Raw genomic sequence first — 24,929 nt, 5'->3', positions numbered from 1 at the left:
TGCTGCTCACCGATTTATTAGAACACAACGTTTCGACGTCAGGTGGACCTATACACCTGACGAAGACCGCCTGAGGTCGAAACGTTGTGTTCTAATAAATCGGTGAGCAGCAACAGTGTGCGGATTTCTTTTCTTCCTTCACGCACGTTTGTTTTGATCCAGCACCTGTTTTACTGGATGTGCGCGCATCACATACACTTCTTCAGAATGTAGTTGGACTCACACCCAGTGACTTGCTTACACAGAGGCCATTTTGAACTACTGTTCTTCGTCGTCCAAATCCAATTCGGCTTAGTGTGCACTATTAGTTATAGTCAGGCAAACAGACGCAACACTGGTGTGTAGCAATTTTGCTGAATGTAAGTGAAATCCCCAAGTTTCAGTACTCCACTTCATCTCATCTCTTGTCTCGTGTGACGATTCTTCTCCTCTGCCACACATGGCCTTTTGACGGGGACCACGACTGACTCTGAGGAGAAAAAAACACAAACCGATCCTGTCTACTACTGAAGCACGACACAAAATAATAATGATAATAATAAAATGGCAAGCATCTCTCTCTTTGCTCTCAAACACGTTTCAGCACAAGAGCAGCAGCAACAAAGTTTGACGGAGGGAGGCATGTCCCAACTGCCTTAACGGCAGAGATGTTTTAAAGGGGTATGCCACTATTTTGGGGCTTAATACAGTTAAAATCGTTGGCTGGGGTTTATAAAAGTGGTAAAGTGTCTTATTTTTCATGTTAAGCGTTGTCTTGCTTTAAGACAAGTTAAAAGAGGGAATATGTCACTAAGACACTTTACCACCTTTATAAACCCCAGCCAACGTTTTTAACTGTATTAAGCCCCAAAATAGTGGCATATCCCTTTAAATAGAAGTACTGCTAAGTATGTAATTACAATATCAGTAGATTGAAATGGCATCATTGCAAAATGACATATGTACTATAAGTAAATGAAGGATGAATCACCGCACACTGGTATCTTTGCTGGTAGTTTATTTGGTGAATGTTCACCAAATAAACTACCAGCAAAGATACCAGTGTGTGGTGATTCAGCCTTCATTTACTTGGATTACTCTAACTGCACATCACCAGCACCTGGACAGTGGTTGTGCACAGGGACGTTACTTTGAGAACCTATGTACTATATTGTAATTACATCTGTAACAGTACCTTTACTTCTACTTTCTACATCTCTGCGTAACGACCTCCCTTCCCCCTTCAAACCCCAAGTAGAAGCCATCTTCAGCCAACATGCTTTTAAAATAAAAGAAAAATAAAATTGAAGCAACATGGAACTCTTTCTGCTGTCTGGAGTGCCATGTGAATGTTTTGTCTTTCCGGCATGAAAGATACGCGACTCAAAAATGCAGGTTTAGATACTATTTTGTTTTATTTTTGTTTGTTATGTTTAATCAATCGGAGGTTCAGCCTTTCTATCGGGTTGTCCTCTGGTGAGGTTTTAATGTTGCGTTACAAAGGGGGAGGAGGGGTGTCTTTCCCAAAAAAACAAACCCTTCCCTCCAAATAGCGCATTGTACAGACTTTGAAGTTTTCTCCCCCAGCTATTTTATCTGTAATTGTCTTCTTTATCACATGGCCAGTCACGGTGGAAAAACACAGAACTGAAAGTAAATGTCACGAAATAAAGGACTGTAAAATATTAAAATAACTACTTTTCAGAGAAAAAGCCATGAGACTCCCGTGTATTTTTTTCTTAACGTGCATTTAATTGTGCATACTGAAGGTTTTGGATACACATTACAGATTGCCTGGTTATATCACAAGTATTTAGTGTAATATTTACCATATAAACTCATAAATTCCTGGAGAATTTTCTAACCTTTTTCTTGAGATACAACTCAAAAATAAGAACCTATTTGGCAGCCCCAGTACAACTAGTGACAAACCCCCTCCACAAGGTTTTGTGTAGGCCTAGCTGAAACCTTTCTTATTTTCATTCTGTTTCAATGATGACTTTCATGGAAAGAAAATTCAACAATTTGTTCAAATGGTTCAACGCAAAACATCTGGCTGCCACCCACATAGGCCTACTCTTAGTAGCCTATTGCATTGCATTGCATTTCAGAGTAGGCCTAACTGACTCTTGTGCAAAACGGGGCTCCATTGCCGCACAAGAGCGCGTGATGTCATGCTGTTATCGCTGCCAGCTCTGATGAGTAATGTGATGAGTAGCACTGATGGCGTCGCGTGTGTTGTGTGTGGATGTATATGTATAAAGGCGCTTGAATCACTACAGTGTGGCCGTGGACGATCCAGACTTGATGGGTTTACCAACGTTTTACCAACACTGCGAGGCCGCAGATGACACAGAGCATCCTTTCCAGACGAGAAGAGAGTGATCCTCTCTTAGGCTATAACGGAGTGCTGATGTAGACTATTGCAAATGTGCTATAGGAATAGCAGAACGAACTCCTAAAAGGCAATAAACCTAAACTATGCCCAAAAAGAATTAATTACATGATCATTCATTAAGCCTTGTCGACAGACTCCCCAAATTGATTACACTCCTACAATTACATGATGTGGGATGACACGGTCACCATGGAAACAGGTAGCAGCAGCGCCATCTTCAACGGGGACAAGTGTTGCCTTCCATGACAGAACAGATGTCTGGAGGTGAGAATTGACACTAGTGTTGTGGCAGTCCCGTGCAGTGCTAGGGGGCGATTTTTTTTAAATCATAATTCATTGTATAGCCTCCCTGCACGTTTGGGGGGGTGTGCGCGCGCACGCATGTGTGCAGAGCAGCTGGTCTCTGGTGTAAACCAATGACACCACAAGATGGAAATCTGGTCTTGGCAATAAAAAGCGTTGGCGATTGGTTGATAATTTCTTACATTTGGACCTAACAAACGAAAGTGTGTGCGCAGGCACCCACGGTACTCAGCCAATGAATGTAAACGAAGCGGACCTTTGCTGAAGTGGGGCTCCTGGCATCTCCGCGCGCCTGTGTCTCTATTAGCTCAGAGGAAGCGCGGAACGGCATTGGCATCGATAAGGGAAATATCCGTGCAGCATTTTGAATTCCAGGGGATCATTCTGGACTGTGAGTGAATGACGAAATTCATTCTGTCATTGCATCCTGTCACCTTTGTTTTATCATCATGTTTTACGCGCTTGTTTAGAAAATGTCAAGAGTAAATGTATTGAGGATTGGATGTGCGTTTTTTTCTTGAATCATCGGTCAAATAATCTAGCGACAGACAATTTAACCTAGGCTATATGAGACACTCTTTGTCTTCTTGACAATAACGCGCAATTCCAGATGCATCTCTGGTTTGAGCAGAGTGGAAATGGAAGGGTTTTGGAAATGACACCAGTTACATTCCGTCAATTCACTATTGTATTAGAAGCTTATTTTGATGCTTTTACTATTTTAGCCATTTGTCGTTCCATTCGTTTTGCCACAAGTGTGTGTATGTTTAGCCATGATGAGGATGGTGCTTTGTTTGGGTGTATTAATAAGCCAACGCGTGCCATCTTGAGAGCCACGACAGTTGCGGTTCCAGCCTCTTCTGCTGTTTACATTCACAGTTTTCATTGGCATTCACAAACACTTTTTTCCCTTCTCAATTGTGAATTGACACCAGCCTCTAAGGAGGCTGTTGCTACAGGATTGTTGACGGCGCAACATCAAGCAACATGGTGACTGCCGTTTCCAAAGGCTCCTCGTCAAACTGCCCGTCTGAGTACAACCAGCGCCACGCAGGTAAGAGACGCGCCTTCGTGTTTGCAGTAGACCAGTCAACAGCTGCAGCAGCACAAAGACGGGGAGAAAAGAAAAGAAAAAGAAGAGAGAGAGACGCGCCCGCACATAGGTTCCATACCCCGTGCCATCTCCCATTTTGTTTGTCCTTCCTATTTCGCTTCCCCACCCCCATCATCACTATCTACCGATCCGCGGTGCTCGCTCGGCACACGGTTTCCAAGCGCATGCTGCTGCTGCTGCTGTTGGCTGTTGCGCAAAGATGAGAGCCATGCTGCACTTGTTAGCACAGTGGTGCGTTAGAGCGGCGCAGGGTGAATGCTAATCTCAATCATAGCGCGGTCCCTCATAAGGTGTTTGCTCTAATGGGGTAGTATTTTAGGATGGCGCAGGAGAGGGTCATTCATTCACTCATTCATTCAGAATGCGCCAGGGACACAATGGACACACTTTTCTCTCCCTGAAAACGAGGTCTCCTCTCTGGTGAATTGCCAATTAAGTTATTCGGCAATGTGAGAAACAGTTGTCATTTGGTCATAGACCTTTCACCATAAATCTCAAGTAACTGGTCAATTTGGAGGTGACTGGCCCCTTACATGTAGGCATTTTAGACTAACAGAGCCTGTGATTAATGGTGCATGGAGTTGCTAATTTAAGTCTTTGTCACGTTCGCCTCTGCCCGTCCTTACCTATAGTATGGAGGGCAATGTTAGTGGAGTGATTATGAGAGCCTACATTGCTGCTGCTTTTGTTCTGGAAACAGAATATGGACAAAGATGGCAAATGAATATCCAGATGTGATCATCATTAGGAAAAGCTATACTCTCCATGTTTCTCTCGTTCTCTCCACCTCTCTTCACTCTCTCCTTCACTCCCTCTCTCTCTCTCTCTTCCAATGCAGCAGTGCTATTCTAAGACTGCCTCTCTGCCCACGCAGATAGAGAGCGGGAGGGAGAGAGAGGTTGAGTGTGTATGAGAGAAAGAGACAGAGAGGGAGAGAGAGAGACGAACAAATGGGTATTTCACCGAGGGGCCTTCTGTGGCTCCAAGGCGCGTGTGTGTGTGCGCATGTGTGATGTATGTGTGAACGAGTGCGTGTATCTGCTGTGGCTGTGCTCACTGTTGTATACAGTATATGTTCACGTGTGTGCACTTCTGCCTGTGTCTTCTCCTTGTTTACTGTTGTGTGTGTTTATGTGTGCATCGGTGTGTGTGCGCACTCATGTGAGCAGCCGCTTATGTGTGTGTCTGCCCAAGTGTGCAACTGTGGTCTCTGTGTGTGTGTGTGTGTGTGTGTGTGTGTGTGTGTGTGTGTGTGTGTGTGTGTGTGTGTGTGTGTGTGTGTGTGTGTGTGTGTGTGTGTGTGTGTGTGTGCATAGAGTTGTGTGTGTGTGTGTGTGTGTGTGCATACAGTTGTGTGTGTGTGTGTGTGTGTGTGTGTGTGTGTGTGTGTGTGTGTGTGTGTGTGTGTGTGTGTGTGTGTGTGTGTGTGCGCGCATACAGTTGTGTGTGTGTGTGTGTGTGTGTGTGTGTGTGTGTGTGTGTGTGTGTGTGTGTGTGTGTGTGTGCCTGGCTGGCCGGACGCCGTGGGAGGTGCAGGGGCATCTGCAGCTGTTTAGCTGCACACTCAGCCTCCTTGCACGCAGCAGGGCAGACACACACACACACACACACACACACACACACACACACACACACACACACACACACACACACACACACACACACACAGTGGCGTCCAGATGATGATTAGGCTGATTAGCGGGCTGAGGGTGATGAGGCCGATGAGGGTAGGTGAGGTTGGAGAGGCGCCGTGCGAGAGGGAGGGGGCGGGGCACTTCACACCCTCTCCGTCTGCTCCTCTCTGAAAGTCTGGTTACTGTACAAGAGCTGGCCATCAAGACCTGAGATGTACAGGGTGGTCCGACAACACCTCTCCATCTGTCTGGCCTGTTTCTCAGAGAGCTGGCCATTTAACCCATTTAAGCCTGATGGTGCGTATTCGTTGCATTGACCTAGGCGCCTGGAGCTGCATGGATATTCAGGCTCTTGAGGTGTGAGGTTTTTTTTTAATTACAAATGTGGGCATGTTCGAGCTGAATGTGTTTTGGAGGCTGAGTGAGATATTTGGGGTTTTACAGTCTGGGGGCACCTTTTTCCCCCAAAAGGGCTTAGGCAATTCAGCCAGCAGGTGCCTTGGGCTTAAATGGGGGATTTGCAGATTGGTCCAACACTTAAAGTAGGTTCCAAAATAAATTTATTTTTTTCCTTTGTCTTAACCCATAGAATTGATTGATTGATTGATTTTATTTGACAATCTCAGTTCTTGAATAAAAGCAAATACATGATTTAGTTTCCAGTAAACCACACCACATACTTAACTAAAAGAAAAAAAACAGAGAGTCAGGATAACACAATAATGCTCGAAGGCTTATTTCCATTGATCAGAAAATGAAGTCTCCTTAATGCCCTAAACCCTGTTGTTTCTTCTCAGTTAGACGGTGTTGTTGTGTTTGCCGCTAGACTTAGACTTAGATGTCTTTATTGTCCGTTAGTCATGCATGAAATGGACATTTCTCGTTGGTAGTGGCACAAAGGCACACAAAGACAAACACACATCACAACTAACATAGGATATCAACATAGGTAGTGTGTCTCATGACGACTCTTATGGCTGCTAGTTAGTGTGTCTCATGACAATTCTTATTGCTGCTAGGTAGCGTGTCTTTGACGACACTTATTCATGGAGGCCAAACACTGGGCTTCTCTTTGGGTGCTTGAATACGTGATGACAGCCAGGAGAGTGAGGTTGAAGAGGCACGGGGGCGGCCAGGACACTTCACACCCCTCCATCTGCTTTGCTCTACAGGGGTGCATTTCTGGAAAGCGTAGTTGTTAGCAGTTAGCAGCTTCGGTAGTTGCCAATGGGAAATTGCATTGCAACCAACAAAGTAGCTAACATAGTTAGCAACTACGCTTCCCAGAAATGCGCCCCTGGTCTGGTGCTGTACAAGATCTGGCCGTCAGTTTATACTGCTTGTGCAAGCTAGCTCAACCTTTATAATTCCTTTTCCTTTTGATTCTGACATCACCTGAGACAGATGAGCTCCCAAATAATCTGAAGTATCCTGCACTCCCTAAGCCTCTTTGTGTCTTCTCAGTCAAAGGACGATCAGGTGTGTTTGGTGCTGGATAGTGTGTCTGTGAAGATGCTAATTCAGTGGTTCTCAACCTTTTCTTGAACACATGCCCCCTAGAGCCATCTAATAACAGAGTTGCGCAAACCGGGGACCAGGAAGTCGGTTGGTGATGTGATTTGCGTAGATTAAAATGTTTCTTAACAGTAAACTTCTGTTCGTTGGAAACTAACACAGAACCATCACATACCAAACACAGATTAAGTACAAACAAATTACATTACCTTTACCACATTTTCTGTGTTCTACTGCCACCTCCTGGAACTAAGTAACTTCTAATAGAACTAAAGTCAATGGGGATTTCCATGTTAACGCTCCGTGAGGCTCCATGAGAGCCGCCATTGCTGTGGAAAGATTGGTCCATAGAGGTCTATGGGAGTGGCGTAACTCTGTTATTAGATGGCTCTGATGCCCCCTAGACCGCATCATAGACCTCCCATGACCGCATCATAGACCTCCCATGACCTCATCATAAGCCTGCCAATGCGCCCCACCTAGTGTTAAAAATGAAATGGACTAATGCCCCCCAATGGCAACAAAGCACCGCCCCCTCTCAATCAACTGTATTCTTTTCAACGCCCCCCAAGGGTTCCCAAAAGTCACCTGGGGGGTTGTAGAGCCCCCCGTTGAGAAACATGACACTAATTCATGGAAGTCATGGTGTAGGGAGAAACCGTATGGGCTGCTCTCGTGGCGCTTCAGTACTTTTCACTTTCCATCCAACTTGTTAAAAGCCTTTTGCACTAGTGTGGTGTTGGGTACATCATCAGGTGAAATTTACCCTTCAGCAAATCAGGGGCCTCATGTACAAAAGCCTTCCGTAGATCTCCTACTGAATCCTTGAGTAAGTGACAATCTGCAGAGAGATTTGCAATTAAAATTTCAAACGTATCAGTCCATGCATAAACAGGTTTTCATGCTCATTCATGTAGTATGTCTGATTTCCCATGACATTTAGTACGCATGCACTTTTTCATGTCAAGTCAGTATTAGTACATCTGAAAATTGAGTGACGGGTTACAGACCGAGCTTTTTTGTGTGTCAGCAAGTTTTGTACATGAGGCCCCAGTTCTAACAAGATTATGGTGAATCAGGAGCTCTCGATTATTGGCTAGGTGGGGTTGTAAAGCACATATCCCCAGAACTGGTTTAAAAAAGAGAGAGATAGGCCCTGACGTGGCCAACCGGTAGGGCACTTGTCTGCCATGTGGTCGACCCAGGTTCGATTCCTGGCCTGGGTCATTTGCCGACCCCTCCCCATCTCTCTCCCCGTTCGCTTCCTGTCCACCTCTCAAACTGTGCTGTCGTCAATAGTCGTAAAAGACCAAAAAAATATCTTAAACAAAGAGAGATAATGTCTTCAAGCTCCAAAAGAAGTACATATTGGGAACTTAACTCTTGTTACCACCATGACATAGAGTAGTCTTTCTCAACGGGGGCTCTACAGCCCCCAATGGGGCGTTGGGAGTCCTTGGGGGGTGTTGTGAAGGAGACCGCTGAGAGGCGGGTGGTGCTTAGTTGCCATTGGGGTGCATAAGTCCAATCTACTTTTTTAATTGTAAGGGGGGCGTTGGGAGGCTTATGACGAATCTTCCCAGACGACTGGCCCAGCACCTCTTGAGCAACTAGTTGTGAGCATATATTTGCATGAAGCTTGTGATTGATGGTTGTGGTATAAATTTAGCATGTATCCGAAAGAGAAAGCTGGACAACTGTTTAATTATACAGTTTCTGCACCACTGCCGCCACCACCACCACCACCACCATCATCACCATCATCATCATCAAAAGACTTGCTGCAGAAGTTGCATAGCCTCCCAGTCTTTAGTAACTGGCGTTACGGTAGAATTAATTTGGAGAGTTTTTGACTAACTAATTTTTTTAGACACAATTAACACAACTGCCACTAATGAAGTGCGCCTACAATATTATGCAAGCTGCCACAGCTTTTATTTCATTTGGCTTTTGGGGTGGTGTACAGAACTTGTACCATCAATTGCAATTTGAAGAGTAGCGTGAACAAATGTCTACAATGAAAATAAAAAAGTCAAAGGCAATTAAAAAGACTGGAGACAGAAAGAACACCTCCCAAGCAGTTTCATCTTACAGGAGATAATTAAATGATGTTCCCATTTCACCCAAACAGCAGATGTTTAAAGCAGCCTAGAGTGGTTGCCGGTACCTTGTACATTAGCTGTGATATAGCATGTGGGAGGAACAAGCTCAGACTACTGTACACCTTTACGTAGCGTTAACCCTTTAAAACACGGCGATATAAATTTGTTGTTACCAGAATGGTAATAACAGAGTCATAGTGCATTACTAGAAGCCCTGTGTTATATCATAGTAGAGTAGTACCATGGTAATTAACCTTTCAATGACTATTTCAGCGTGCCTTAGATGATACAGCTACCATCACCTTAATGTACAGTATGTATATTTTTCAATTGTAAATTAATTTATACAGTCTATTTGTGACATATAATACGTGATATACATATATGTAGGCCTACCACTAAATACCATCATACTAACCTCATTGATAATATATGTACAGTATTTCTGCATTGAAGATTGAAACTAATGCAAATTCAAACCAATGCAGAAATGAGGGGAGAAAACTGTGGGTTTAAGTCAACGCTAGCCCACTATGCCTAAACTGAGCATATGCTGTAAGTCAAAGGAAAGTAGCGACGACCCACTTCCAATATGCATGGAAACATTTCCAGAGCAATATCCAGTCTAGTGAAGGTCTGAACCACGAAAACCCTGTCCAGTTCATGGCTTCCTGTCAGTCACTGCTTGAATTGTGTTCCGACAGCCTCACAAGCCCAATAAGTTACGAATAACTTCGCACCGGAGAGCCGTTTATTTTTATCCCATCCCAGACAAATGTGATGGTTTATGGTGGGGAGAGAACATTTGTGCCTTTTGGGGGTATTCTAGCAGAAATGTGCTACCCTCGAGGCACTTTACTTCCAATTACCTCCCAAACTCTTTGTCCATCTTCTCTCTCTCCACCACCCCACCCGAACTCAGATTCCCTGAGGTCAGCATGACCCGTCAAGAGCTCCACAACATGGCTGCACAATCTGCGAATTTCCACTTCGCTCAGGTTGCGAAACGAAACCTCCCTGGCAGAGCAGGGTAGGCAGGAGGAGCGAAAAACTTTTTAAGTGGGGCAGTGTGTGCTAGTATCAATGCAATGTGTGCATCCCACCCCTCCCCTCGCCTGCTTTGGGGTGATTCAGGGGCTAGCCCATGCGGTACATTTGTCTCTCTCTCTATACGTATGTGTATGTCGATGTGTGTCTGTATCCTGGAAATCAGCTGTTCTGTGCAGGGATGGGAGCTAGGAAGCTTGGAAAGCTTTGCCGCTAGTCTATCTATCTATCTGTGTGCGTGCGTGCGTGCGTGCGTGTATCGTGGATCTCAGCTGTGCTGTTCAGGGATAGCCAGAGCTTGGAGAGCTGTGTTGCCTGGTCGCCTCAGTCTGCTGCGATGCGGTGGGAGAGCAGCTCTGGGCATTAGCTGCAGTCTGCTTCTCGATTTATCAGGATTGCCGCCGGGGGAACTGGCCACGATGTGCCGCGCTCGCTGCTTAACCTCCCCAACATCACATGCACACACACACACATGGATACACACACACACTCACACACACACTGATATACACACACACACTGATACACACACACACGTGCAGATGTGCGCGCACACATACATACATAGATACATACACACATGGGCAGTCATGGGTGAGCGGTTAGGGCGTCAGACTTGCATCCCAGAGGTTGCCGGTTCGACTCCCGACCCGCCAGGTTGGTGGGGGGAGTAATCAACCAGTGCTCTCCCCATCCTCCTCCATGACTGAGGTACCCTGAGCATGGTACCGTCCCACCGCACTGCTCCCCATGGGGCGCCACTGAGGGCTGCCCCCTTGCACGGGTGAGGCATAAATGCAATTTCGTTGTGTGCAGTGTGCAGTGTTCACTTGTGTGCTGTGGAGTGCTGTGTCACAATGACAATGGGAGCTGGAGTTTCCCAATGGGCTTTCACTTTCTTTCACATGCTGCTCACTGCCCCCTCCACACACACACACACACACACACACACACACTTGCAAACGTACACACTCTTGCATGCCGCAAACATACAAAGAAACACGACCATATATATACACATATGGACGCATAAATATATACAATCACACATGTGGTCATGCACACACATACTAGTGCACTGCGTGCACACGCACACATACACACATGCGCACACACACACACACACACAAATACATATGCACAAGAACACACACACTAGTGTACGTCACACACACACACACACACACACACACACACACACACACACACACACACACACACACACACACACACACACACACACACACACACACACACACACACACACACACACACACACAGGCTCCACAGGAGTCTTGGCAGCATGTCAACCCCCCATCCTCTCACGTCTGTGTCTACTCTCTCCCTTCCTCTGATCAGCAGGCCTGCAGTGAAGCTGCAACCACCCCCCCCCATCTTCACACACACACACACACACACACACACACACACACACACACACACACACACACACACACACACACACACACACACACACGCACACGTGCGTGCAAACTCATCCCACTTTCCTCATCTGTGATATATTCAGAATATATTAATGGTTACCAACAGGCTCTGTGTGATCCCTTCCTCTAGCCGTACGTGGTACATGTTGCAGTGTGAATTCGCAACTGAGGTGCTGGTTGCATGTTTTCAGATATTTTTGAATGCCGATATTTTTTTGTCCGTTTACGTGTAAACACGACACATGGATTAAGATAAAAACTCCATTGTGACAGGTGCGTTTTAGCCCCCTAAATGGGCCCATTTTAAATTCAGAGATCTGAAATGCACTTTCTAGAACTGTAAACAGCTTCTTAGACCAGCACTGTGAGTGTTTCATCCAACTGTCTTAGTGTGGAATGATCACTACAAAATTGTCTTCATTATTACATTACATTGCACTTCATCCATGGCAACTAACAGTTATTTACTGGGTATTGGTTACAGTCCCTGAAGCATTGTGGGGTTAGGTGCCTTGCTCAAGGGCACTTCAGACGTGGATGGACTTCTAGGGAGAGGTAAGGGTTGGATTCGAACCGGCAACCCTCTGATCTTGAGACCACCTTCCTAATCATGAGGCCACAGCTACACGCAAGGTAGCTGCTTCACTGACTGCCTCACTGCGAATCTTTCATCCGGCTAGTGAATCACTCACAGATGGATCCGCAGTGGAGTCTTGCGTGTTGGATGGGAATGTGATTTAATTTTTAATTAAAATGTTAATTAACTTGTAAAAGATTGATTGAAAGGCTTTCAACGCTACATTATAGTTTCATTTAAGTCGCCGTGTAGCGACCTTACAGCAGAAGGTGAGCATTAATATTGAGTGCTTGTCCCCCTCTTAGTGCCTTTTATTTCCTGCCATTATCGGTATATTATCATGCTACTACCCTACGGTGGCCCCATTAGCCCATAAAACTATGTGTGTGTGTGTGTGTTCGTGTGTGTGTGTGTGTGTGTGTGTGTGTGTGTGTGTGTGTGTGTGTGTGTGTGTGTGTGTGTGTGTTCGTGTGTGTGTGTGTGTGTGTGTTCGTGTGTGTGTGTGTGTGTTCGTGTGTGTGTGTGTGTTTGTGTGTGTGTGTGTGTGTGTTCTTGCCTAACTGTCCTTGCGGGGACCAAAATTGTGGCCCCCCCTAATCAAACACTGTTTCTATTGTGTGTGTGTGTTCGTGTGTGTGTTCGTGTGTGTGTGTGTGTGTGTGTGTGTGTGTGTGTGTGTGTGTGTGTGTGTGTGTGTGTGTGTGTGTGTGTGTGTGTGTGTGTGTGTGTGTGTGTGTTCTTGCCTAACTGTCCTTGCGGGGACCAAAATTGTGGCCCCCCTAATCAAACACTGTTTCTATTGTGTGTGTGTGTGTGTGTGTGTGTGTGTGTGTGTGTGTGTGTGTGTGTGTGTGTGTGTGTGTGTGTGTGTGTGTGTGTGTGTGTGTGTGCGCGTGCTTGTGTGTGTTCGTGTACATGTGTCTGTGTGTGTACATTTGTGTGTGTACATTTGTGTGTGTGTGTGTGTGTGTGTGTGTGTGTGTTCTTGCCTAACTGTCCTTGTGGGGACCACAATTGTGGGGCCCCTAATCAAACACTGTTTTTATCGGTGTGTGTGTGTGTGTGTGTGTGTGTGTGTGTGTGTGTGTGTGTGTGTGTGTGTGTGTGTGTGTGTGTGTGTGTGTGTGTGTGTGTGTGTGTGTGTGTGTATGTACATTTGTGTGTCTATGCTTGTGTGTGTGTCCGTGGTTGTGTGCATGTGTATACCAGCATCTCTGCATGAGTCTCATAAAGGTATGTGCAGGAGGACGCATGTGACAGATTGTGGAAAAGGTCATCTGCAGATCAATTCACTCCCCCCTCTTCTATATCTCTCCCTCCCCCTCTCCTTCTCCCCCTCTCTCTTTCACTGTGTTCGTTTCTCTCTCTCCTCCTCTATCATTCTGTCTCTCTTTGTCTGTCCCTCTCTCCCCTTCTCTCCCTCTCTGTATCTTTTGCTCTGTCTCTCTCTCTCACTCTCTCTCTCTCTCTCTCTCTCTCTCTCTCTCTCTCTCTCTCTCTCTCTCCCTCTTCCCCTCTATCTTTTCTCGCTTTCCCATCTCTCTATTTCTCTTCCCGTTTATTTCCTTCCCCTCTCCCTCTCTCCTTCTCTTTCCCTCTCTTCCCCCACAGTGAGAATCAGAGGCTGGTAGAGCTGGAGGCTCTGCTGTAAGCAGTGGTGGAGAGAGAGAGAGAGAGACGTGGAGAGCGAGAGAACGCGGAGAGAGACAGATCCAGAGGCAGTGGAGGAACGAACGAACGAACGAAGGAAGGAAGGAAGGAAGGGGGGATGGAGACAACCTGCTCCCCAGAGAAGAAGCTCCATTGACGGACACGAGGCCAGGCCGGGTCCCGAGAGATCCACACCTTAATCGGAGCGAGCTCCAGACGGCTCAGCTCTGGGTGTTGAGGCTTGGCTGCAACGCTGAAGTCTGCCGCTTTGCTTCATCTCTTCCCGTTGCATTTTTTTTTTTATCCTGGGGATTTTTTTCACGTTAGACTTCTTGACCAAGTGTAAAATTTGTGCCAAACAGGAGGGCAAAAAAAAAGAACAGACAAAGAAAAAAAAGAGAAGGAGAGAATATCAGACTGACCCAGAAAGTAATTTTTAGTACAATTTAACCTATATGCGAGGATTTTTAAAAAAAAGAAAGAACTAGTGTTGATACAGACCTCTCCTCAAATACAACGAACAACCTTATTTTGATTTCTGCTTCCTTTTGATGTTGTTAAGCTTTTTTTTAAAGGATTTCCTTCGTAAATGAATGCCATTTTGCTCGAGCCCCATTGCCATTCTGAAAAGACAAGTCATAAAGTTTACATTTTTGTAACGCTCGCACTGATTGCTGCTCTTACATACATACATTTGTGAAAGATACGCAAATTAGAACAAGAAACAAAGTAAGTGCTTTATGCTTAATGCTGGAAGCCCTGCTTTCCTGCGATGCAGTAACAGAGTACTCTGGCACGGAAAGGGTTAAGTGAGTCTCGACATTGTCTTGACTGATTGACAGGTGTCGTGTAACCAGGGGGTGACCCGCTGCTAATGGCTGTTTGGAGTATCGTGTGTCTTTGGGTCTGTTCATCCGACGTCCGTCCGTTCGGTCACCGTGCTTCCCTCCCCTGAGGACTCCGTCCTGTCCTCGTTTAGGTGTCGTTCGCTCGGGAATGAGAGCCTTCCAGAAACACTCAGCCCACATTTCCCTTGCCTGTGTGCAATTTGGACAGAAGCCATAAATATAATTATTCTCTGTAGGCTTTAGATAGATTGCTTTAAAAAAAAAAAAAAAAAACCTGCGGATACACATCAGATATTTGCCATTGTCAGGTACATTTCTTTAGGTGTTCAGGGATCCTTGTTAAGATGCTGTTATGTACAGGTGGATGGACATTCCATCTTGGAATTGTTTGAAGATACTGTTATAAGTAGATAGCGGTGAGGTAAACTGAGGGCTTTGAAAGGTTACTCCACTGATGTCAGTGGTCTGTGCACAGGTCCTGCTTGATAAAAGTGGAGTGCCAAGGTTGACGTTTTGTACAGTGAAAAATTGGACTAGAAAAGAAAAAGAGAAGGCTCGAGTGCTTTAAGTCTGTTAACATATCCCCCAGTAACGGATGAATCCCACCCCGTTCATGGGTTTTTTGTGGACAGAATTGTGCTGTCCTGCCAGAGACGGGCCCAAGCCCACTTTTGTCTTGTTCTGCTGGGCTGAGCTGAGTCCGGAACAGAGACACTCGTGTAAAGGGGTCACACACACATAGAATAATACCTTAGCTTTTTACACCCTCTTCAAAATGCCTCCAGATTCTCTCTGAAGTCTGCCGTGTAGCCCTTTTAGCACGCTGCTTTAACCTTTTGATGCTAAAAGCACTTACTTGTTTAGCTTCTTCTGGGCCTTTGTGACACGTCTTGTGCTGTCCTCCCCTTGAACAAGTTTTGAAGTAAAACCCACTGCTTTTAGCCGCCTGACTTCCCATAAAGGTTTAATATCTTTTGTCTGGCATTTGTTTTTCTCAGAAAAAAGCTTTCCCATTACACTTTTATCTCCTCGAACTTCATAGATGCATTAGATTGTTCAGTTGTTTGGCAGTCACAAGTCCTCATTGAATTGCATGCTCCTGAATTTATTCATTACGAAGGCTGTTTCCCTTGTAGTGCAGGCATTGTTTTGTTGATGTTGATAATCAACGCTGCCGGAGTATTAGTCGTAACGTAAAAAAAACTCTCTCAAGATTTGTTTACAAGATGACAGCAGTCCTCAAAAGCTGTCAACAGAATTGTTTACAACGCAGAGAAGAGCTATGATATAGTGTCACAAGGTTGTACAACTTCTTCTTTGGCACTTCCTTGATAGAATAAGCTTGCCAGTTATCATAGATGGCTGTTTGTGTTAAGAAGTGTGTCAATGTAGAAAGATATGACCAGTAACACGGCTATGTAGAAGATTCTTGCTCGCTTAAGTCATGAAAGTTTACATCTCTGAGAAAAATGTTTACAGGCAACATTTTTCCTAGACAGTGATTTTTTTTCTTGGGCCAAGGTTCAGGTTCTGAAAAAACAGAAATCACCTTTAATAGTGTTGCTGACTATCTTCCTTGTCTTCTGTAGTGATCATTTTAAATGTTTACAGTGGTTGCATATTAGTTTCGTTTACAGGACAGGTACTGTCCACCTCAAAGGCGTCAGTGTTAGATTCTTGCAGTACCTGTTGACAGCGAGTTGTGTCTGACCTTACCATTTCTGTAAGTTGTTCTTTACAGTGAACGCTATTGTTCATTGTTTCACCAATTTAGGGTCATTGTATTTTATCTACCCTGTGCCAATCCGAATTTGCATTTCTTTTATCTCTAGTAGTACCAGTGACATAAATGTTTTCTTGAGCTCATTTTTTTCTGTGAGAGATTTAGTTTATGAACTATCCATCGTGTTTACACTGCAATCTGCAACTATCAGAGATTTTCATTAGTGGGAGAATTGGAGAAACATGTTTACACTAGGAAGTGACTGATAATATCTATGCCATATCACATGCTTTTTTGCCTGAATATATCAGAAACAGCTTAGATCTCAAAAACTAAAAGTGCTTGCATACGAATGTATGCATAATAACGTCTTTGAAGGCTTTATATTGTAATACCAACATCCATTTTTTCTGTTGTGTTTTAAGAGACAAACTGCCTCAAGGGCGTTGTGGCTTGATATTGCTGCTGTGTTTTCAAAGCCTGAAGGGTTTGCTTTTTAAGGCCTCTGAATTTTGAGCATTGTCTTTTTTTGTGCTGTGAACGATGAGGCTAACACTGTCCTCAGCCATGCCAGCAGCAGCGGCCGTCGCTCTGTTGTGTACCCTAATACTAGCCGCAGTTGCCTCGGCAACCGAGACTCTTCCCTCAGAGCGTCGCTTGGCAGCCAACGGAAGCCCAATGCTGGTGCTCCTTCGGGGTCTCGGCAACGGCAACAACAATAACAAGCCCCTCCCAGCCCCGCCCCCAGCCCCTTTGAGTGGCGGCCGCAGGAAGATGAAGGAGGCGGCGGCCATGGCCGTGAAACCCAAAGGCCTTGAGACCTTACCCAAGCCCCTGCCTCAGATCGGCAACCTGACCGACGCCATGAAGCCCCCGCTGGCCCCCGCCAACGTGGCCCCGCCCGAGAAGCTGGTCAACATGGACGTGTGCCGCGGCTACTACGACGTGATGGGCCAGTACGACCTGACCTTCAACTGCTCCAAGGGCACCTTCATCTACTGCTGCGGCACCTGCCACTACCGCTTCTGCTGCGAGCACTCGCGCAACCGCCTGGACCAGGACTCCTGCACCAACTACAACACGCCGCCCTGGGTCAGCGTGCACGTCTCCACCACGCCGCCGCCCGGCTGGGATGCCGGCCCGACCTTCGACCCCCTGAGGCCGCAGAGCAACACGGCCTACGTCATCGGCGGAGTGCTGAGCTTCACGCTGGCTGTGGCCGTGGGCATCAAGGTGGCCTTCCACAAGATGTCCCGTCGACCCCACCACCGCGAGATCAACATGCCCAGGTAGGACAAGGCACCCTTAGGGCTTCGGCACACCGGCTCCGACAAAGTGCTGAGCACTGCTCCACAAAAGTTTGATTCCATTGTTTTCTATAGAACCCCGCACACTGGCGCCGATGTCTGCGGACATTCGCGGATGTCGGATAGCGATTAGAGACAAGTTCTATTTTGTCGGCGGCGCCCATTCATGCTATGTTCATGTGAAATTGGGTTTGGGGTCGGAATTGTGTCGTAAGCGAAAGTGCTCCTCAGTGCTGTCGGAGCCGTTGTGCGGAAGCCCATATCCTCCAGACTTATTGTCACTAAACTAGACAGACAGTACAAAGGAATTGAAATTATGTCTCAGTCCCATGTGTAGACAAAGGCAGGACAGAAATTAAAGTGTAAGATGGGACAATATTTAATGATGTTTGTGATGACAGGGAGATCAACATGCCCATGTAGGCCAAGCGCCTTTATCCATCCTGTAAGTTCAGACAAAAGTCAGCCTTATTTTCAATTTCTATACTTGTAATGTACTAGACAGACGAAGGAATCTAAATTATGTTCCTTAGTGTCTCATGCATAGACAGGACAAGACAAAGACAGGACGGACAATAAGGTGCAAGACAGGGCAAAATGTAGTAATGTTACTTAGCACAGGGATATCAACATGCCCAGATAGGTATAGCAGAGTCATCTGCAGCCTCCAAAAAGAGATGGTAGAGGAGTCTTTGTGCTAGCTCATGATGACTATAGGTTCTTTCCAATATGTGAACTCCCATCCTCGACCTGTGCTTGTGGTGGAGAAAGCAATTAAGTTTCCTTGCTGTCAGCCTAGCCACAACAACTTTTGGGGGACTATTATTCTTCATTCATTATACAGATTGCAAATGACAAAATGACATTAGAATTTCGCTTTTCGGAGATATTGATATATAGTATACGTCTGTCGTCAGTGACGTCATCACGAGGTCACAAGCATGCAGGGGAGCAAGGGATGACGGGAGTCCGCATATAGGAAAGAACCCTATAGGTCTATGTTGTTGATGTAAATTAGCTAACATATCCATACTTGGCGTCAAAGGGAGACCAGTATGCCCCGGGTACAGCTTCACCTTCAGCCTCCAGAGAAGCCAACATTGAAACTGGGGAAAAACTGCCTTCAAAGCCTTGGTTTTAGGGTTGGATATTGTGTTTACTGCAAATTTGACATAGCAATGTATCTCTAAAATGGGACACATTTGGACCGTTAGGCTTTGTCACAAGATAAAGGAGGTGTAATGAAGACCATTTCCAGTCTTAACTTAATTTTGACAAAATAATGTACGTAGTTACGGCTCTTTGTCTTCGTAGGGCAGTGTAGCTTCGACCAAGCATTGAGTGGCAATGAGTGCGTCCTCTGAGAACTCTGAAACGACAGCATATTGGCTAGACAAAGTAGATTCAACGTAAGCCTCCAGGGACTGCAGATGGAAATTAGCTATATAGCTATAATCTGGCACAAGCCATCTTTTTACTTCTGTAATCAATGTGTATTGTGCATGGTCCCTGTTGAACTAAACTAAATAAACTAAACTAAACTAAACCAAAAGAGGTTAGAGCGAGGTACTTTGTGGTAGTTTACATCTATGGCACCAAGAAGGGGATCAGGACTGCTTGCAGATGCTCACTGCTTACATATGCTCACTGCTTAGTGCTTACAGTAACTGATATGTTTATACGTCACATCATGGAGAGATAGGTTAGGGCTTTGTTTACATGTAGCCTATTGTTAAAAACGGATAATGCCAACCCCTGACTGGAAGTGTGACACCTCTACACGCCCCCCCCCCCTTGACTCTGCCTCCAGGAAGTGAGGTGTCATGACAAATTATGGCATATCTACTGTTACTGGCTCAGTCACCCTCAATCACATGATAAATTCACACAATAAATAATTTATGTGGAGCTCAGTAGCCCTGTGCTCAAGATGCGTGAAATGTTCCAAAAGGTTGCAGAATTTGAAATGTTTCTTCCAATCTAAGCGGGAGCTTGGGGGAAAAAACGTTGCAAGTGGTGTAGCGGTTGAACATGGGGTAGATTTTTCTGTAAGTGGAGTGGTTATCACAATCCCAATTTATTTCTCTTTTTTTGGCCCATGACAACTAGCTTTGCAAGATAGATACATTACTTATTGTCCTTTTGGAAAATCGTTCGGTGCCATTTTCTCTGAATATCTCTGATACAATTTCAAAGACATACAGTAGACAAAACACAATAGACAAACTCGGCACCCACCTGCCTTTAGGACAAAAAGACAGGTTGACAAAAGACAAAAAAAACCAACTTAAATACACTACAATGCTCAAGTCATTTCACAGCCCTAGCACGTTGGTGAAAGTGAAGGAAAATCTTTGACATTAGACCTTTAAAACAAGACATTAAATGTGTTGAGGTGTTCTAAGAAGGTTACACAATTAGCCTTTTAATATCTGTTTATGCCCACCAGCAGAAAGGGCAAACTCAAGGAAGCAGAAACATTGAACTACTTGTACTGGTCCCTTTTGAGAAACACAAATGTTTTCCACATAATGTGCGAAACATTAACCAAGCTGTCTCATTTTATATAAAATGTCAGGAACTGTTATGTTGATTGTGGATGAGCGGGCATGATTAGGGTTTGGCCCATCTGTGGAACTGCAAAAGGCAGAGAATGACTCTAACAGTATACTTTTTGGCAACTGAGCTGCAAAATATTGTGTTAATGTTTTAATAGCTGAAAGACGCTAAATGTTTTATATTAAATGTTTTAACATTTATGTTTGTTTATATACAGTATTTGACAGATTAAAATACAGGCCTATGGTCATGGGAAATAAATGTCAATAGTGTGCATTTGTTGGGCATATTTTTAACTTATTGAAGAGCCGTCATACAGTAAACCTTCTTTACTGTCCTTGCCTGCTTACCCATTTCTCCTTTTTGTATACATAGCATCTTTTGCTTTCTTTTCTCTCCCTACCTTCTTTCTTTCTTTCTTTCTTTCTTTCTTTCTTTCTTTCTTTCTTTCTTTCTTTCTTTCTTTCTTTCTTTCTTTCTTTCTTTCTTTCTTTCTTTCTTTCTTTCTTTCTTTCTTTCTTTCTTTCTTTCTTTCTTTCTGTCTTTTCCTCTATGATTATACTGTATCTCTCTCTCGCCTCTCCCTCTTCTCTCTTGTCTACTCCCCCTCTCTCCCTCTCATTGTCACAAGTACCCTTGTCTGTCCTAATTTTCTTGACTGCTGTGCTCTGCTTTGCTCCCTCCTCCTCCTCCTCCTCCTTCTCCTCTTCCTCCTCCTCCTGCTGCTCCTCCTCCTCCTCCTCCTCCTCCTGCTCCTCTTCCTCCTCCATCCCACCTCCCCCTCCTCCTACTCCTTCTCTCTTCCCCCCTCCTCCTCTTCTTCCTCCTCACCTTCCTCTTAATCCTTCACCTCACCCTCGTCCTTCTCCTCTTCCTCTCCTCCTCCTCCCCTCCTCCTCTTCCGCTCTTCTTCCTCCTCCTCCTCCCTCCTCTCTCTTCCTCCCCTCTTCCTCCTCGTCGTCGTCCTCCTCCTCCTCTCCCTCCTCCTCTCCCTCCTCCTCTCCCTCCTCCTCCTCCTCCTCCTCCTCCTCCTCTCCCTCTTCCCCCTCCTTCTCTTCCTCCTCCTCCTCTCCCTCCTCCTCCTCCTGCAGGGCGCTGGTGGACATCCTGCGGCACCAGTCCAGCCCCGGCCAGCAGGGGGAGCGCAACAACAGCACCATCCTCACCACGGCCACCAGCGGAGAGGGCAAGCTCGGCCGGCCGCCCAAGAAGCAGCAGCAGCTCTACACGCCGGTGATGCCCAGCAAGGACAACCGCCGTGAGTCTCACCTGTCCTGGGGGAAGAGGGGAAGAGGCGAGGAGGGAGGGAGGGAGGAGGTGTGGAGGGAGGGAAACATGGAGGGAGTGGAAGAGAGTGAAAAAGAGGGCGAGAGAGAGGGAGAAATTAAGGCATGAGTTACCTCTCCTCAGGGAGAAAGAGAAGGAGGGAGAGAGCGAGGGATGGAAAAGAGGGGATGAAGAGAGGGAGCACATGAGGGAGGTGGAAATGGATGAAGGAATGGGGTGGACAAGAGGGAAAGATGAGGGGGTGAAAGAGAAAAGGAGGGAGAGAGAGGGAGAAATGATGGCATGAGTTACTTCTCCTCAGGGAGAAAGAGAAGGAAGGATGGAGGGGAAGGGATGAGGAGAGTGAGAGACTAGAGGAGCAAATGAGGTGGGTAGAGACGGGTGAAGGAATGGAGGGAGAGAGAGGGAGGAAAGGCAGGAGGAAAAAAAGAAGGGAAAAACAAGAGATGACGGGGACAGGAGGGATATGAATGAAGGTATTTAGCAAAAAAGGGGGTCAAGTGCAAGTTGTGTGAGCTGCGGTTTGCTGATACAAGCAGGCACAGCGCTAGTGTTGTGTAGCGTGGTGCCTAATGTAGGGCTATAGTAGCTACAATATGGCGCTGGCTAGCGGCTAGTGGCTACTGTCACCGTTGCTGTTGCAGTAGGCAGGTCACTAGGCCACAGTCTTCCCGGGTGACAAAAACATGAATGAAATAAATAAGCAAGTCAAATAAAAATAGAAAAGCGAGTGGAGGATAAATATTTTATTTATATTTCTTGGCCGTGCCTCTTGTCCTTCTCAGTTGTTGCTCTGTGGATAAAGCTGAGAAGGCGCTAATTATCCTGGACGCTAGCCCTGACGATGAGTTGTTGACAGGCACTGGGACTGACATGTTACGCACACACACACACACACACACACACACACACACACACACACACACACACACACACAGACACACACACACACACACACACACACACACACATTCATCGTGCCTGGTCTGGCAATGGTTTCTTTTTTCTTTTTTGGTAGATTGATCATTGTTGACTCTTTCTTTCTTAAAGGTTCTCGGACACAACTATTGTCAAAGATTACGATATTAGCATTTAACTTTTGCAATAGGCTACTACTGATACATACAATATTCTGTATGACAAAACAGTTTTAGTCAGATTTACTTCAGAACACTTTTTTCATTTTTTTCAAAGATAACTTGAAATATCATGGTTTGTCAAAGCATTTTAGCACACAAGAAAGATTACTGTTTTTCCATACCAAGTATGAGTAGGAAATAAATGTTGAACTCAGACAATGGTATGTGACTCTCACATAATACAATATGCAAGGCCTTACAGTATGTTGAGCATTGTAACTAGATAGACTGGCAAGCAAAATTAATATTTTAGCTTTTTCATTCCATATTAATAAACTAACCATTGACATTACACTTTGGCAACATTAAGTTACTCCTTCACATATGTAGGCTACAATATGTATGCCTCACGTTGCGTGAAGCCATGTTGCTCGTCATGATTAGTTACAGCCTCCAACCAGTATGTTCACAAAGGCCATTATGTAGATCAGACTGGGAACAGGAAACACTGAAGACTGCATGTAGAATTAAACCGAATACTGACAATATTGCGTTTGAACCAGACAAATGCAGTTCTGGAATATACAATTTACATGTGTAGAAGAGCACCCACCGGAATACGACCACATTCGAAAAGCAGGGTTGTCAAACTCGGGGGCCAAATTTGGCCTGCGGAGCCATTTTAGTTGGCCCACGACATCATTCCAAATGTTGGCCCACATACGCCATTAATACAAGTGAGTCCAGTCCAGTCCAGACCAGTAACATCTCAGACTCACATGCAACAGAATATGTGCAGGGCATGCACATTGGATCTACCATATATGATGGGAATAAGTGTTTGTGAACTTTGCCTTTGAGTATCACGTGCAATAAATGATACAGTAAGACCTCGTTGCGTGCAATGCATGCACAATTTTAGCCCCCCCCTTTTTAAAAAAAAAAACATTGAGTTCGGCCAGTGACTTTGTCCTACATTTTAATTTGCAACTGTGAATTTGAGTTTGACACCCATGTGGCTAAAGAGTTTTCATGACTTGTGCTCAAGCTGGATGCTGAAAGGGCGGAAAAGTGAGTGGTAGGCCAGTTCAGTTGTGGGTATTGAATTCCAAAGGGTAGGAGCAGCCACTTCAAAGGCTGGGCCTGGGCCTGGGCCATTGGTGGCCTTGAGTCTGCTGCGAGGGATGGCCAGCTGTCCTTTGGAAGAGGACCGCAGCAGGGATCTTGAAGGGGTATAGTGGTGGAGGAGGTCTGTGAGGTAGTGGAGCGCCAGACCATGGAGGGACTTGAAAATGAGGAGGAGGAGGAGGAGGACACCAAGGATATAGGAGGTAGGAGGTATATCAGAAGATAGAAGTGTAGATATTCGAATAAATAAACAATTCAGTTTATTCAACAGGTGAGATATTTGAGATATTTAATGTCTATCAGATGAGTTATACATTATACAGTATGTAAGGCCATATGACGTGTGAAGCAATGTTGCTTGACATCCGCTTTGACTCTGGCTCCTCGCTCTCCAACCAGCAAGCTGTGTTCCTTAACTATTAATGTGGATTAGAACGTGCACATGGGGCTTCAAGTGTTGTAGGTCGGGTACAGCAGGTGGGGTCTATATCAGGATACATACGACTAAATAAAAAATGCAATAAATGCATAAATGATGCATACTAAAGTGTGTTAGATGGTAATACATAATACATATTGGCAGGGAAGCCAACACGTGGCGAACAAAGGGGTCAGTTGCCCTGGTTTGAGGGAGAGAGAGGGGGGGGGGCTAGAATTGGGTTCTCATTACATTGTGTGTTTTGATTGGGGGTGGGGGGGATTTCAGATGACTTTTTGTCCAGGGCCGGGCCAAAGCTGTTAGCGGCCCTGCGTAGATAAGGGGTTGTGTGTGGCGTGAAGCAATCTTGCTTGGCATCAGGTGTGTCAGATTGCCTCTAACCGCTTACATTCACTAAGTGCCTTTATGCAGATCAGAATGAGAACACAGGGCTCCAACTGTGGCCCCCGGGCGGAGTTTGACATCCTGGTGTATAAAGATGAACATAATAAACTAGAAATGCATTCTCACAGAAAATGCTGGAAGCGGGCTTGCCTTTTGGGGCAGAGATGAAACAAAGTACTATTGAGAAAACAAAGCTAATAGAAATGTTGGGAAAAATCCATCCACCCAGTCAGAAGTTATGGGCCAAACAATTCAGCCATCTTGGATTCAGCCATCTTGAAAGTGTTGTAGCTCTGCGTTTTGGGGATATACTAAATGACATACATGGTATTTTAAGTTGGCTAAGGAACACTGCATATGATATAATTTTGAAAATCAACATGGCTTCGAGCGGGATTCGAACTCACAACC

At 45.4% G+C, this 24,929-nt stretch overlaps 1 protein-coding gene across 1 annotated transcript in view; it reads left to right on the top strand.

Annotated features, from left to right (window-relative positions):
* The first annotated feature begins 16,878 nt into the window (after nucleotides 1-16,878).
* shisa7b (shisa family member 7) overlaps nucleotides 16,879-24,929 on the top strand; it is a 31,064-nt gene continuing 23,013 nt past the window's right edge. Inside the window, exons 1-2 of the mRNA XM_063185051.1 lie at nucleotides 16,879-17,624; nucleotides 21,293-21,459. Coding sequence (XP_063041121.1) covers nucleotides 16,879-17,624; nucleotides 21,293-21,459 — 913 coding nt within the window. The remainder of the gene's footprint in view (nucleotides 17,625-21,292; nucleotides 21,460-24,929) is intronic.

This window comes from Engraulis encrasicolus, chromosome 20, assembly GCF_034702125.1.
Source record: "Engraulis encrasicolus isolate BLACKSEA-1 chromosome 20, IST_EnEncr_1.0, whole genome shotgun sequence".
Taxonomy (NCBI): domain Eukaryota; kingdom Metazoa; phylum Chordata; class Actinopteri; order Clupeiformes; family Engraulidae; genus Engraulis; species Engraulis encrasicolus.
The sequence above is the reverse complement of the archived record's forward strand: the minus strand, read 5'-3'. Positions and strand labels throughout refer to the sequence as shown.